The sequence below is a fragment of the Athene cunicularia genome (genome assembly GCF_003259725.1).
Source record: "Athene cunicularia isolate RWA chromosome 23 unlocalized genomic scaffold, athCun1 chr23_part1, whole genome shotgun sequence".
In the NCBI taxonomy this organism is placed as follows: domain Eukaryota; kingdom Metazoa; phylum Chordata; class Aves; order Strigiformes; family Strigidae; genus Athene; species Athene cunicularia.
In genome coordinates, this window is record NW_020799130.1 from 2,947,614 (window position 1) to 2,963,461 (window position 15,848).

Consider the following 15,848-nt stretch of genomic DNA (forward strand, 5'->3'; position numbering starts at 1 on the left):
CCGGGCCCGGGGCTGGAGCGATGGGGGGGCCGGAGCCCCCGGTGCCGCTTTGCCCGGGGCTTGGCAGTGCCCCGGCCCCCGCTGGGGAGATTGGGGGGGGACGACTCGGTCACCCCGGAGTCGCGGGCTGGGGGTTTCCACCGGGCTGGCTCCAGGCGTGGATTCGGGGTTCCCCAGGCGGTGACACGGGTTCGTGGTGTCGGTCCTGTGGGATGTAGGATCCGTCCCACGGAGCCGCAGCGTTCCGGGTCGGTGTGAAAAAGGGAGCGAAGCCACGAGGAGAAGCACCCGCGGAGCGGCCTCGTGCTGGCCGTGGGGTGGGTTTTGGGGTGATCTGTGCCGAAACGGCAGGAGTTTGGCGTGGGAGGGACCGTGCCTCAAATCCCACTGTACGAGGGGGAGAGGCCGAGGGACATGTCCCCTGCTCCCAAATGCCGGTGGGGTTGGGAAGGGCTTTGGGGAGCTCGGGAAGGGCAGCCGGGGGCACGGGGGTTTGCGTTCCCTCACGTGAGACCTTGTTCCTGCAGCTGGACCCTTTCTATGCCTCCATCATCCTGTTTGTGGGGCGAGCCTGGGATGCCATCACAGACCCCATGGTGGGCTTCTTCATCAGCAAAACGTCATGGACCCGCTTCGGCCGCCTGATGCCCTGGTAAGAGCCGCCTGTAGCACCCCGCATCCCTGCCTGATGTGTCACAGCGCTTCTGGTCAGCCTTGGGTGTCCCTTGGCATGAGGTTTGCAGGACAGGACATACTGACGCCCTATCTCATCAGGGTGAGATGCCAAGTGTCCCAAAAAGCCCAAGGTGCTGCCAAAAGCTGCGGCTTCAAGTCTGCGCCTGTTACTCTGAGCCTAAGTCGTGCCTGTATGAGCTGGACCCGGCTTTCCTCTGTGTCCCTGCGCCCGCAGCAGCTCCAGCCTCCCTGAGAGCTGCCCCAGTGCCACGCTCCGATGTTGGACTTTGTTTCCGTGGCGGTCGCTGAGCCCTGGCCAGTGGCCGGGCCACGCTGCCAGCAGAGCAGGTGGCCTCACACCCAGAGGGAGGAGAGCTGGGGGTGTGAGCGGTCGACGCACGGCGGTGGGGTGCCGGCTGACGGTCACGAGGATGCTCTTCTGACAGGAAAAGAGCTGTCATGGATCTGGGTGTCTGTGCGTGGGCTCTTCTGCTGCCCTTGGGAGCGGGGTGCCGTGTGAAGGGGTGCGGAAGGGAGTTGGAGTGGATGGGAAGGGGTTTGCAAAGCCCCAAAAGGCTCCTGCCTGCACCCAGGGCAGACTCGGGACATCTGTAAAACCTGCCCCTGTGCGGGACATGGAGCGTTGCAGGGTGATAATGCCTAAGTGTGGACATAGCTGCGTGTCCTTTGCTAAAATAACCCATGTCCTGGGTGCCTGCGGGATTGCTGAAATACAACGCAGCAACGAGGGAAGTGGAGTTAGAGGGACGCGGTCCTTTCCCCTGCAGATTATACCCTCTGTTTCTGGGCTTCCCTGGAATAGCTCTGGGCAGCGGCAGTTGGCTGTTGTTAAAGCCAGGCTCCACACGTGGCCTGAAATAGTTTCTCTGCAGCCACACGTGTGGCAGGGTCTGGGGTCTGGAGATTAGAGCCGGGCTGCCTGCGCGGAGCCGCCCGGGCAGGGCTGTGCAGGGGAGCCACGCGTGCTCGGATGGCCGCCGCCGCTCCGCTCTCCTGAACTTCTCGTCCTCGAGACAGGGGGTGGGAATGGAGTGGCTGCATTCCTCCAAACGGCTCCTGCTTCGTTAAAATTAGCCGGAGATTTTAACTTGTGCTGGGCCCCTCAGCAGTGCCCGGGCAGCCGGCTGTGTGGAGCTTGCTGCTATTGTACATGGCTCAAGGGCAAACTGTTGAGTCCAGTTCGGATGGAGTTGAGCTGAGTTTAAAGCTCCCAAACTTGGGGTTTGTTAGCCGCAGTGGGGCTGCACAGCCTGGTGTGGCTGCAGAGCTGCTTGCTGCTGCCTCAGTTTCCCTGTGTGCAAAGGCAGGAGCTGCAGGGCGATCTCCGAGGCTGCTGCCTGACCCCAACCTTCGGCACCCATGAGGTGACCCTGTGTAACCCCCCTGGGTGTGAGACTATTGTCTGAAGTTTCTGCCAGGCTCTGAAGGGTCTGATCTGTGAGGCCAAGCCCCAGCCGGCTGCCGGCTGCTCTAGCTCAAAGCTCAGGGCTGCTCTGGCTCTTTGGAAGGGAGAGGAGACCTTCCCCGGGGGCAATGACCTCTCTCCCTTTCAGTTCTTTCATACTGAAACAATTTTGGCACGTTTTGTCCCAGCACCTCATCCACAGGCTGCTGCCTCCTCTCCCTTGGCTTTGGGGACCCTGCTCTGTCCCCAGCCCTGAGCAGTTCCCCGTTTCCTTGACCACTCCAGACTTTCCCGTGACTAAACTTTTTGTTGATGTGTTGGTCACTGAAGAGCTCTGGCTTTGACCTTCCTTCTCCGGGGCAGCAGCCGTTTGCAAACGGTTAACTGCCGGGCCGGGAAGGGGTGTGCGAGCCGTGGCACAAAGGAACACACCATCGCGCCGTGGCCAATGAGCGGGTGAGCGCGTCACGGCGGCGGCCTCCTCCAAGCGTCTTAATCACCTCTGCCTCGGTCAGGGGTAACTCGCAGTCACTTGTCTACCGCTGCCAGGAGCTGCTGGCCAAGGCTCAGCACCCAGGTCCCAGTGCTGGGGTGGACCCGGGGGGGGGGGGCACGCCCAACGCACACACGCTGGCGCCCATGGCAAGCGTGACGTGGTTCTCACTGCGCGCTTGTGACTCATTCAAAATTTCCCTTGGCTCCACGTATGTGTGTGGCGATAAGCGTGCGGGAGAGGAGTGGCTGGGGCTGGCTCGCCCCTTTCCTCCCCCCGCCGGGGTGACGTGCGCTTGGAAAAATGTGCATGTGTTGGGTCCTGTGCAATGCCTCTGCCGGCTCTCCATCCATGGTGATTCAGTTTCTCGCTCTCTGACTTCCCCCCGCAACTTTAAATTTAAACTTTGCGTCCCGTACGTCAGCCCAGGCGGAAAGATCTGGCTGTACCCTGGCAGCGGAGCGGCGGAGGGCCAGCCCTGACCCTGCGTGGCTCTGTCCCGTGTCCGGTTCTGCTGGCTTCATTTCAGGATGCGGCCTCTGTCCTCTAGTTTGTGGAGCACGGGGGGTGCTTGTAAATCCCCAGGCAAAATCCGTCTCCTAAACAGATGTGGATGCAACCTCGACACCTGGCTTGCTTCCCTCCAGGAAGAGGAATTCCTTCCGTGCCCTCCCAAGTGATGGGGGGGTCTGGGTGCTTGTGGTGTCCCCGAGCTGCCGGCGCAGGGTAGGGCTGTTCCCTGTCTGGGATGCAGCAGGACAAGGGTTATGAGATGTGCTGGATGAAGCAGGGAGATGCTCTGAGTGGCTTCTCGCTGTGATCACCCTCGTTGGCCCGTCCTGCTGGGACAGCTGCCAGCACTTGAGCAATCCCTTCCCATCCTCTGTTGTGTTTTGCATCCCATGTCCCTTTGCCCACAGCTCCGGGAAGCTGAGCAGGGGTGGAAGAAAGAGCCAGCCTGCTGCTGGCTGGTGGTTTGCCCCATCCCTGCCAGCGGAACGGAGGTGACCCCGAGACCAGGGCTTGGGGCTGGGGGGGGAGCTGACAGCAAAGCCAAGCTGGTGAGAGGCATTTGGCTGCAGGGCTGTGCTGCCTGGCTGCTCCTCAGCCCTTGCCGGGACGAGGGAGGTGATTACATCCCGCTGAACACACAGCGGTGCTGCCTGGGGGAGAGGTCGGGGTTAGGGGTGAAAGCCAAAGGCAGGAGCAAATCAATCTCTTCCATCCAAGCAGGGATGTCTGTTTTTACAAATAAAGCTCTTCTTCCCACCCTGCGAGACCTGAGCTGGTGCTTTCAGCCTGGTCTGAATCGCCCCTGTGGCAGCCACCTCCTGTCCGAGTGCTGGAGCAGGGTGGGCCACTCTGGGGCAGCTCAGGACCCCCCCAAAATCAGATGCCTGAACCCCACTGGGTGTGTGGCAGTGGGGAGAGCCGGGCTGGTGGGGTTACCCAGGCGCTGTGTGCTTGCAAGGCTGACACTGTGTCTTCCCAAAGGATCATCTTCTCCACCCCATTTGCTGTCATCTCCTACTTCCTCATCTGGTTTGTGCCGGACATCTCCAGAGGCCAAGTGATGTGGTACCTTGTCTTCTACTGCATCTTCCAGACCCTTGTGACGGTGAGTTGGGCTCTGCACGCACCAGGGCCGGTGGGTGAGGGATGAAGAGGACAAATCCTGCCTTCCCCTTGCTGAACTACGCAGAGGTTCCCACCATCCCTGAGGTAATTGTCCTCGTGCTGTTGCAGTGCTTCCACGTGCCCTACTCGGCGCTGACCATGTTCATCAGCAGGGAGCAGAGCGAGCGGGACTCAGCCACTGCCTACCGTAAGAATATTTCCTTCCCTTCCTCACCATGGCTGGGGGGAGCTGGCGCTCAGCTCCTTTGGTGCAGCTCTCACTGGGGGATGATCCTCCTCCACATGCCTTGCTGGAAGGGCTCATTTGGTCCCGCCCCAAGGATGGTGTGTGATGAACATCATTCAGGGCTTGAGTTGCAGCTGGTTAAGCTCTTCCTGTTCCTCTTCCCCAGCTCCTCCAGCAGACATCCTTACCTAGTCTGGCAAGAGCTAGGCTGGTGGGGGAGGTGGTCCCTGTTACAGCCACCTGCCTGGAGCAGATGATGGGGGATCCGAGCTTCTGGGTCTTTCCTTCTGCTCTGTCATACAGCAGTGGGAGCAGCGTCACCAAGTCGTGGCCTCTCTCCCTGCCTCGATTTCCCCGGCAGACACTCTCCTTCCCCACGGCTTTATCACTTGGCGATTTGGAGGGAACTGTAGGAGAGCTGGGCTGGCTTATTTCTCCTGGTGAAGCACAAAGAATTGCCGCTGGGAAAGCTCTGCTGCAGAGAAGGGTTTTGCAAGGTTTTGAAGGGCGGTGCTCAGTCCTGCTGGTTTCTCCCTCCAGGTATGACAGTAGAAGTGCTGGGCACCGTGCTGGGCACTGCCATCCAGGGCCAGATCGTGGGCAAGGTGGTTACTCCGTGCATTGAGAGCCCCCTCTTCATCGGCAAGACCAACTCCTCGGTGGCCATGGAGGAGCTAAACATGACCCGCGACACCGGGTCGCTCACAGACACTGTAAGCTGGGGGGGACCTGCTGGCAGCCCTTGCCATACTCTCCTTGCCTTTTCGACTGGGCTGGCTTCTGGGACGAGCCCCTTCCCTCACTGCTCCCCCTTCTCTTGCACAGAGAAATGCCTACATGATCGCTGCGGGGGTCATCGGGGGACTCTACATCCTCTGCGCCGTGATCCTGTCGGTGGGCGTGCGGGAGAAGAGAGGTGAGGCTTGAGACATGCTGGAACGCTCCGAACTCATGGGAACGCTGTGGCTCCTGCCAGGGGCTCCCTGGGAGTCTGGCTGAGCTTTCAGTCCCTCAGTTGTGGGTCAAGCCCCAGAGGAGAGGGGCAGGTAGAGCTGAGGTCTGGCTGTGGGGGGCTGGGGAAGGCGCTGCAGAAGGGCAGCGCTGTGGGCAGGAGGCCAGAGCATCTCCCGGGTACGTTAGAGCACAGTCCTGAGGACGTAGCTCTCTGCTCTGCACTGTCAGAGATAAAGGTTATCTGGCGAAGCTTTTGCCTGGCCAAGGTTGCTGGTGCCAGTTAGGGCATCCCAGGGTGAGGTGATATCCAAAGTCCAGTAGCTTCTGCCCTTCCCTCCCTCTGCTTTACAACCAGCTCTGCTTATCCTGGGCGAATCTTCTCCCCTCCGTGGGGCTGAGGGACCCCTGTGTGAGTCCCTGACTCCCCTGCGGGGGGATGCTGTGGGTGGGCAGGGCCTTGGGCAGGGTGCTCAGCAGCAGGCATGAGGCACTGCCCCCCTTGCACCCAAGGGTGCTGTTTCAGTGGGTCTAACGATGGGCTGATTTGCTCTGCTCCCCAGAGTCCTCTGAGCTCCAGTCGGATGAGCCTGTCTCCTTCTTCCAGGGGCTGAAGCTGGTGATGAACCACGGGGCCTATATCAAGCTCATTGCCGGCTTCCTCTTCACCTCGCTGGCCTTCATGGTAAGCACAGCCGGGCTTGAAGGGTTGGGGAGAGGGAACAGCAGCAGCACAGCTTGGGGAAGGTTGGGGGATGAGCAGCGTAGGGCCCAAGTAGGATCCCCGTGGGCTGGGAGCATGTGAGATGTCAGCTCAATGAACTGGAGCTGCCCCAGGCAGAGAGGAAGGATGTGGCCTTGTGCCCTCGGGTGGGTCAGCGGATGGGTCGGTGAATGGCCGCTTTCTTCCCCTGCTTGTGCTTTGGGTGCAGCCTTGTGAGGAGGAGAGCATCCCTCCGGGGTGGCTGGGGTGCCAGTCCCCACCTAACCGCTGCCTGCTTCCTCCGCAGCTGCTGGAAGGTAACTTCGCCCTCTTCTGCACCTACACCCTGGGCTTCCGCAACGAGTTCCAGAACATCCTCCTGGCCATCATGGTGCGTACGGCCCTGCCCTGGAGCCCCTCGGGGCTGGGGCTGTGGTGGGAGTCAGGCTGTGGGATGCTGTGGGTTCTCCCTGGGACCTGGCACGGGCTGAGGGGAGGGAGGCCGTGGGGCTGCAATGGTCTGCCGTGGGGACAGTGACTGAAGGTCCCCTGGGAGGAGGGGAGGGAGAAAGAGATGCCAAATGTCCTGTAAAGGCCAGGCGGGTTGGCAGGAACAGCGAGGCCTTTGTTCTCCTGTGAAGGCGGCCAGAGACGGGGGAGACCAGGAGCCGTGGGGGCCTTTTGTCCAAATCCTGCCATTTATCTCCCTTCCCCCTGCCTTGAGAAAATGATCTCAGTGTTTACTGCAGGAAGATGGAGCAAACCTGCTCCTTGGGAGCCCTTTCCAGCTTGCCTTATCCCTGGGAGCTCTTCCCACCCTCCCTGTTCAATGGGGTGGGAAGGTCCAAGGTGCCAAGGTCCTCACAGAAGCCTGGCTCTTGGCCATGCTGTGTGCAGGAATCACTGACAAGATCAAGTCCCTTCCCAGCAGCGAGGACTGAGTCGGGCCCTCGCTCTGTTTGGGCAGGTGTGCTGGCACCGGCCGGGTGCCCTGAGGACAGCGGTGCTGGGTGCCAGGGTGCTCCGCACCGGGAGAGGAGGTGGCCCCACACGCCCGCTCTAATTGCAAGCTCTCCTTCCTGGGAGCAGAGGCAGGCGAGGGATGGGTGAAGGCAGGAGCAGACAGTGTGGCTGTGTGCCAGCTCGGAGCATGTGGAAATCAGCTGCTGGAAAAAGCTGGAAACGTGATGGAGCCGCTCCTTGTTGGGAAGAGCTTTTCCCCCAGAGAAGAGCGTGGCCAGCATGTGATACCACAATCCCCTTCTTTTCCCATAGCTCTCGGCCACCTTGACCATTCCCCTCTGGCAGTGGTTCCTTACTCGCTTTGGGAAGAAGACAGCTGTCTACGTGGGCATCTCGGTGAGTGGGTCCCCTCGAGCACAGAGGTGCACCTGAGGATGGTGTTTCCCATGTGGGCTGAGCAGAGCTATGGCCCTCAGAGGGCCCAGAGCTGGACAGGGGCTGCTGCTAATGGTGACTTGGTGCCTGTCCCTCATCCTGCTGTTTGTGCTGTCGTGGATGTGGCCCAGGCCAGCAGAAATGCCTGCGGTGGGGCTCTGGGAGGAAGGCTGCACCACTGCTTCCCCGGCCATCCCTGCAGTCAGAGGGCTGGCACAGAGGGGAGGGAAGGGGAAAGGCCAAGGAGTCTGGGTCAGGCACTGCTGACGCCATCCTGGTTTCTGTTCCCTGTCCAGTCTGCCATCCCCTTCCTCATCCTGGTGGCTGTCCTGGACAGTAACCTCATCGTCACCTACATCGTGGCTGTTGCAGCTGGGATCAGCGTCGCGGCCGCCTTCCTCCTGCCCTGGTGAGTGTGAGGTCCTGGTGCCCGCAGCACTGCACCCTGAGAGCTGGGCAAGGTACTTCCAGGGCCTGCTGGAGTGGTTAGAAATCCTTGGGAGGGTTTTTTGCAATGTTTTCAGCCCAAGATGAGGCACTCGGAGGGAAATCCTCTCAGCAGGGAGAGGAAATGCTTTGTTGGCTCAGTCCTAGTGTTCACCATCCTGCTGTCTGCACAGGTCCATGCTCCCGGATGTCATAGATGACTTCAAGCTGCAGCACCCTGACTCCCATGGCCATGAAGCCATTTTCTTCTCCTTCTATGTCTTCTTCACCAAGTTTACCTCTGGGGTGTCCCTGGGCATCTCCACACTCAGCTTAGAGTGAGTTCTTGCATGGGAACCGAGGGGCAGGGAGGGAGGGAGGCAAGACTGCATCCAGGGCTGGGAGGGAGGTGGGGGATGTGTAAGTTCAGTTGTGGCTCCAAACCTCTCCTTGCAAGGTCAGGTTCGCCTCCTACAAACTGTTTCCTTTGCCTGAAGGTCCCTTTCTGTCTGCAGCTTTGCAGGGTACCAGACCCGGGGCTGCTCCCAGCCCAGCGAGGTGCACTTCACCCTGAAGATGCTGGTGTCTGCTGTGCCCGTGGGGCTGATCCTGCTGGGCCTGCTCCTGTTCAAGCTGTACCCCATCGACGAGGAGAAGAGGAAGAAAAACAAGAAAGCCCTGCAGGACTTAAGGTGAGTGTCAGTTTGTGCTACGGAGGTAGTGAGCACAGCGCGCCAATGGGGTGTGTGGGGGCAGGATCAGGCCCAGACAGGTTGGGACACCCTGTGACTTGTCTTGGAGGATTCTTGGACCTGTGGGTGGTGGGGTGAGGGAAGGCTTGGCTTGTTTTGCCAATCCCGACTTCCGAAGAAATGGCGTGAAGTGCTTGAGATGAACAGGAATCTGCCCCGGTTGCTAAAGAAAACTCGTTTGGGAACTGCGCAAGGCGGTGCCGTCCCTCTTGAGCCCTTCAGAGCCTCCTCTGCTCCACGGCAGAGATTTGCTCAGAGGCTGGCCTTACTCCATGCCTCCTCCGCAACCCTTTTCCCCCAGGGAGGAGAGCAACAGCAGCTCGGAGTCGGACAACACAGAACTGGCCAGCATCGTGTGACCCGGGCTGGGTCCCTCCGCTCACACCGGGGCTCTCCGGAGGACTCGGCCCCGCCGAGGCCGGAGCAGCCTCGCGCCGCTGTAGGTGTGCACCGCCAAGGAGCGCCTGGGAGAAGCCGTGCAGAGCAGCCACCGACTCCAACACGAGATCTGTGCTGGTCTTGTGCCTTCCACGGGATCCACAGAGCGCTGGTAGTGTACATTACACAAATTGACCCTGTGGTACTTGTGTGCTGCACGAGAAACAAGCACTATTCCTTGCCGGGTCCCGGAGAGCAGAAAAGCCCGAAGCGGGATCCTTTTGCTCGGAAAAATCGTGCCCGTTGCCCGTCCGTGCCCGGCCCACACGGGGCCGGTGGCCTGGGGGACCCGGGGTGATGGTTAGTGTACATTACACTGTCAATGTGACCGCGCCAAGGACGTGAGCTCACCTCTGCTGTCTGTACATACGACACTAATTTGGAAAGCTGTTCTTTTTTTTATAGAGCTAATTAACTTAATGATGTAAATACGAAACTATTTCCTATTTGTATATATTACAGAAACTGAACTTGAGGACCTATTAATATTAATTTACATAAAAGTGGGCAAAGTTAGCAGTGTGGATATGGAGGAATTTTTTTTTTTTTGGCTGCTTTTTTTTTTTGTGGATGTCAGCAAGCCCAAGGTCCCTTTACACACCACAGGGTGCAGGATTGACTTCCCCTGAGCCGAAGGCACAGGAATGCTGTAATCCAGGCAGGCGGCTGTGCCCGGCAGCCCCTTACCCCCGTGTGGCTCCTTGTTCGGTGCCTGCACCGCAGCAACCCAACAAAGGCTCTATTATTTTCTCTCTTTCAAGAGGGAACGGGGGTGGAGGGAAGAATGAAATCAAAGTGCTGCCTGTGGAGATTGTGAACCCAGGGCTGGAAACAGGAGAGGCAGCTGGGGAGCGGAGAGAAAGGGAATGCGGGCTGTGGGTGACACTCAACACTTTCTCCCAGGGCAGAGTGCTGTGCAAGCGCTAATCTTCATGGATATTTATACCTTGCTCTCACATTCCCCTCTCCACAGCAGAAATAGGGAGAGCCCTGCCCTCCGCGTTCCACAGGAGCACCACGCTCCTGCGGCAGCAAGGGTAATGCAGAGGGGAAAAGCGGCTGGAGTGAGTGCAGGGAGGATGCACCAGAGATGAAGCAGCCACCCATACAGCTGGGGCAAATGCTTGCTGTGAGGGGACTGAGCTAGCTCTGCTGCTCTGTCCCCATGGCCACTGCACTTTTGTTAAGCCCATTTGTCACACCAAGAGATGTGTGGGGTCAGTGTCTGAGTTGAGAGTGGCCCCTCTGCACAGGGGGGCTCAGAGGAAGGATGGTTCATCCTTTGTTCCACGTTGGGGTACAAAGAACTGGAATGAGGGTGGGGTTTTAAAAATAGACAGAGGGATTAGACCATGGCTGGGAATGCTTAACTGGGCCCCACTCTGCCACCACGGTGTGGGTGATGGAAAGAAGCAAAAGGGACGATGTACGGAGCCTGGGAGCTGGCTTTGTGCTGAGCAGAGGGCAAGAGGCAGCTTTAACCAGGGCCTGGGTGCCCCCTGCTCTCCCAGGGATGGAGCTTGCAGCAGAGGAACAAGGACTGGACAAAAGGGGAACAAAGCCAGGGCTCTCTGAAGCCCCAGTGGCAGGGCAGGTAGGTGCCATGTGCACTGTCTGCAAGAGGAGGAGGAGGAGGGCAGCAGCGCTCCAGCCAAGCACAGAGCTGGAGATTGTCACAAATGTACTGACCTCTGCCCTGCTCCTGGCCGGGTTTGTGAGGAGTCATCCTGGCCACTGCTATGACCTGGCTGCCTCCGAGGGGTGTGGGCAGCCCTGCTGTCTCCAGAGATTTGAAAGACTGCTGTGAGTTTTTCTTTTCAGAGTTTCAACAGAAATCGGGGACATGTTATTCTTTGCCTTTTTTTTTTTTTTTTTTTTTTCTCTGTTCAGGTCTTTTGCAATGGGCTCAAGAGACTAAAACTATACTGAGCCTGAACCAGGGTCTGGACATTCCTAGCTGAGCACACCTCTTCTATTTGAGGCTTTTAAGAAAATAGATGGGGGGGGAATGACCATGGGAGGTGATAGCACTGAGCCCCAGGCAAAACTCCAGCCTTGAAGCAGAGGCCGTGTCTTGCTTCAGTTGTGATTGCAGAGGGCTTTCACTCCAAGCATGAAGAAATCTTCTCTGACAGGGGAAGTCTGCCTGGCCAGAAATGCACGGGGAGATGCTGCCTTGCACCTACAGCTGGCCTCAAGCAGCAGCTGTGCTACAGCTTAATCTACACTAACCTTGATGATGATGAAGCAAATGCACCCAGGCATCTGGGAGGCACCTCCCTGCAGAGCTGGAGTTACATGGCTGCTGCCTCCTCCGCACGCCGGGTGAGCCACGCGTCGGGGCTGATGTACAGGCAGCGTTGGCCCTGTGAAATCAAAGCCAGAACATGGAAAATGCGGGGTGTCAGCTGTGTGCTCAGCACCTGCTGAGCTGATGCCTGCAGCAGCATATGGGCTGGGGCTGTGCTGCCCAGAAACCATATGTGTGTGCTGGGAATCAGCTCCGAGTCCCAGCTGATGGGCTTTAACAGGCCAGCTGGGGCTAGGGGCTTGGGGAGCATTCCCCTGAACTTGGGGGGAGCTGCTGCCCAGGCTGGAAGAGAGCAGAGGGTTTCTGTTCTGCTTGGGGAACCAGGATGGCTGGTCCCTTTTGCTCACAAAAGGAGGAGCCTTTCACTGTGCATCTGTGAAGGTGCAGGGGGGAGCGGTGGGGCTCGAAAGAGCTTGTCAGGGGTGCAGGCCCACATCCCAGCACCCAGGGCTTGCTCCGCAGGGAAGGCAGGCTGCTGTGGGCACCCCTCTCCACTGACACACATTACAGTACATTAGTGCACCCAAAACCCTTCCCAGGGCCTCCGGAGCCAAGGTGCTAAGGCTCCCCTTGAGCCCTGGGGAAACCTGCAAGTGCCAGCTCCCAGTGCACGTGGCTGAGCCTGGACGGGTGGGCAGCTCTGCCTCTTGTGCAGCACAGAGCTCTCAAAGGGGCAGTTCAGGAGGATGCTGCCCTGGCCACACCACAGGGCAGCACCCAGGTGAGCCAGTGACGTGTCATCAGGAATGGATGTGCCAGGAGGAAGGTGGAGAGGGGGCTGGGAGGTGATGGGGCACAGACAGACCTTCACCCCAACCACAGAACACTCCTTTGAGGAGGTGACTGCAGAGGGGACAAAACCAAGCCGACGTCAGTCGTAGCCTCCAAAAGGCAGCACATGAACCCGCAAAATTGGGCTTACAACCTTTGTGTGTCACCGAAGGTGACTTTGCCAAGATGCAGATCCCTTCCTGGCGGAGGCAGTGGGAGGCAGCAGGAGCGGGTGGAGGGGCAGTCCCCGAGGTGAGAGCAGCCACACTGCATCTATATACCCTACAGGGGATAAGTGGAAGTGTGAAAAGTCTCTCCTTGCAGAGGGTGAGGACTAAACTCCCCTCCTTATCCTCAGGGAAAGGGCAAAGATCCTTGGGTTTATCTTGCAGCAGGAGAGATGTATGAAACATTCAAACAGGTTTTCCTTCGTCCCCGGGGCTGGAGGGACCTGCGTGCCCCACGCTGCAGCAGAAATCACCCTGGGCTGGTTTCCCAGATGCCTCAAGCTGAACCAAGCACAGGCTCCCGTGGAAAGGGGAGCCTGACAGCACAGCCACCCTGCTGTGCTGATACAGTCTCCAGAGGGGCTGGATCAGGGAGCAGATCCAGCTGGAAATTAGCTTGGCCTGGGAAGCTCTGGGGAGAAGCAGGATTGCCGGTGCTGTGGGTCAGGGTGAGCAGGTCCACCGCCCTGGCACGCTGATCCCCAGGTGTGCTGGGATCTGTCACCAGCTGGGGAAGGCAGAGTTAACCCAGGCCAGCTGTGCAGCCCAAGGGGTGCAGGACAGAGGCATTCAGCTGTCTCCCAGGGGTCATCTTGTCTGTGTCACCCGTCTGAGGTCACTCACTTTGTCTGCAAACAGAGACTGAGGGCACCGACCTATTTTGGTGGGCTTTAGTTAATGGTTTACAAAACCACTGTTGCCAAGGGTGTAAGCAGCCAAGGTGTTACAGTATGTGGCCAGAAACTACTGGGGCAGTGAGGTGGTTTCCTGATTCCAAGAAACTCCCTTTTTCCAGGGTAGAAGCTTTGCTGGGAAATGAAACGTTGCATGCCAGGCGGCACTCAGGCTCAGCCTTAACCAAAAATGTCTCGAGGAGCTCTGAAAGCAGCCTTAGCCCCTGCCAGGATTCTGTTTGTTCCTGCAGAGGAGTCGGAGGCTGCGGAGCACCACAAGGACCTGGGCTGGATCTTCAACAAGTGCCCTCCTCACACCACAACAGAGCAGGGACAAGTGCTCTCATTTGGCTGCAAGAAGTCAAAGGGCGCTGTCTAGGGGACACAAAGGCATTTTAGACATTTCATGGCTAAAAAAAGAAGCAAATATTCCTGTGGAGGAAAGGGGCACGAGGCACCAACCAGCTGGCAGCAGCACGCGGAAGCTGTAAGCTTTTCCCTGGAGACAGGACAGTGATGGCCACAGGCTGGCATGGTTTAGGGTCACTGGGATCCCCCACAGAGCATTGACCTGGTTTATAGTCTTCCTGTAAACCGGCAGGTCTTCCATGACCCAGCCTTACCAGGAACTTGATCTTTGTTCCTTTAGGAGCCATATTCAGGTGACTGGACCCACCCCAGAAGCAAACACACCGGCCTGGGCCTGGGTTGCGATATCCCCAGCGAGCTATGGTCTTCCTCTTCCCCGTTCTCAAGTTATTTCTAGTTCCTCTCCCCGGTCTCACTTCCTCCTCACGGATGCAGCTCAGGAGGACAGCTCCTGCCTGTGCTGCCCCCAAGGATTACTGGTCCCCCCCAGCGCCAGTGAGACAGGACAGGGCTAGTGCTTCATTGCTGTGACCATTTTAGGATGCTATAAAACCTAAAGAAAAGAGCTGGTTGTACCTTATTTTCTATTTTGCATCATGTCAGTTGATCCTAAGGTGTCTGATCATGATGGAGACAGCTACAAGAGGCACATCAGGTGTTAGCAGGGTGGAAAATGAGGCACAAAACCCCAGAAAACCACACAAACAGCATCAGTGACTGCAGGGAGCTGCTTGTCTCCTCTATAGGCTTCAGCCTAGCTGGGAAGGACGATGCGAGGGCAGCGGTGCGGGTCCTGCTTGGCTGCGTGTGCTTTGGCAGGGCAGCAGCTGGGAGCTGGGGGGGGGCTGCACAGAGGGGAGGGGGGCCAGTAGTGAGCTGCATCTTCACCAAGAAGACACACAACTCCTCTCCACTGGCTGCTCCGCAAAACCAAACCCTCCCGGGGGTTCTGAACGCCTCCCCAGCTCGCAGGGAGCGTGAAGCCAGAGATGACAACCTCACTAGATGTCAGCAGAGCCACGCTCCCGGTGATCCCACTCACAGCCCTCGGCCCATTCCAGGCTTGGCCCCACTCCCGCCTGGGATCCCCAGAGAGCGCCCGGATCTCCGCTCGGGAGCTCGGCGGCGGACAGGCCCCGCTTCCCCCCTGCGCGGCGGCAGATGTGACCATCTATGGTAGCGGAGCAGAGGGCAGGAAGCGGTGAGAAAGTCACCCAACCTCGCTGGGCTTTCTCCTCCTTCCCATCCTGCCAACGCGTCCCAGCCCTCGCCGGGACGGATGCTCTGTCTGTTTGTCTGCACAGACCCCCAGCTCCGAGGGCGGCTTCAGCTCCCTCCCCAGGGCTGCTGGGACCCAAAAACACAGAGCAGAACCCCAGTCCCTCACGGCAGGCAGGGACAACTGCTGCCCTTTCTCTGACCACGGCAGCAAACACCTTTTCAGAGCAAGCCCTGCCCTAATGGTGAAAGCAAACAGCAGAGCCTTCTGTGGGAACAATCCCATGTAGCCTCCAGGGACCTCTTCCTGAGTCCCGAGTTACGTTTCCCCTGACTGTCCTGGTCTCGGTCTCTCCAGCAACAAAGCCGGGACAACAATATTTATATCCCTTCTGCCAAGTGCTTCAAGATCCTCGGATCAAAGAGGTTCTGTGAGCACAGGGCTCCAAAGGCCTCCGTACCCAGGGAAGCACAGGAGCCTTGCAGGAGTTGTTTGATGTTTGGGGTGAGCCCGCACACACCAGAAGTAAAACTATCGTTGCTGCACACAGTCAGCAATGACAACCACCCCTGGCACAGAGCCCCCCAGGATTTACCCTGAGGAGAGGGTGTAGCTTTTTTCGATGGTCAGCAGTTCTCCAGAGGGAACTTTCTCCCATCCTGTACCCACCGGATGGAGCTTGGAGGGGTCTTGACCTCAGCTGCCCCCAGCGCAGGCAGATACCATTTGCGAAGACCCGATGTGCCCCTTCCACCCCCTCCTAGCCCCAGCACAGGCCACCCTGCGCCCCAGCCAAGCCCTGACTCTGCAAGTCTGAGCCGATCCCCCTCCCCACGGGGGGCTCATCCCACCTAACCCCACCCCAGGGGCCCAGGGCACGGCCCCCAGCCACACCTCTAGGACCCCAACTCCCAGCCCAACCCTTCTCTCGGGGGTCCCGTCTCCTCCCAGCACCCCAAACCGCCCTCAAGCCCTCTCAGGGGGTCTCAGATGTCCCGAAGACCCCAACATCCCCTCCTGCAGCCCTCCCCCAGACTTGCCCTGGGGGTGTCCCGACGGCCCCGCTGGGCTCTCAGCCCCCCCCCAGACCCTCTGCGGGGACCTGGGGCACCTCAAGGATCCCGGACCACCAGCCCCCGGCCCTCCCTGGG

At 58.9% G+C, this 15,848-nt stretch overlaps 1 protein-coding gene across 1 annotated transcript; it reads left to right on the forward strand.

Annotated features, from left to right (window-relative positions):
* Positions 1-529: 529 nt before the first annotated feature.
* MFSD2A (major facilitator superfamily domain containing 2A) lies at positions 530-9,642 on the forward strand. Its single transcript, XM_026863390.1, has 12 exons — positions 530-652; positions 4,089-4,212; positions 4,341-4,419; positions 4,999-5,171; positions 5,284-5,374; positions 5,973-6,094; positions 6,420-6,503; positions 7,388-7,471; positions 7,807-7,919; positions 8,131-8,274; positions 8,452-8,628; positions 8,990-9,642. The coding sequence occupies exons 1-12, from the start codon at positions 594-596 to the stop codon at positions 9,045-9,047; spliced, it is 1,308 nt and encodes a 435-aa protein (XP_026719191.1). The 5' UTR covers positions 530-593; the 3' UTR covers positions 9,048-9,642.
* Positions 9,643-15,848: the final 6,206 nt, after the last annotated feature.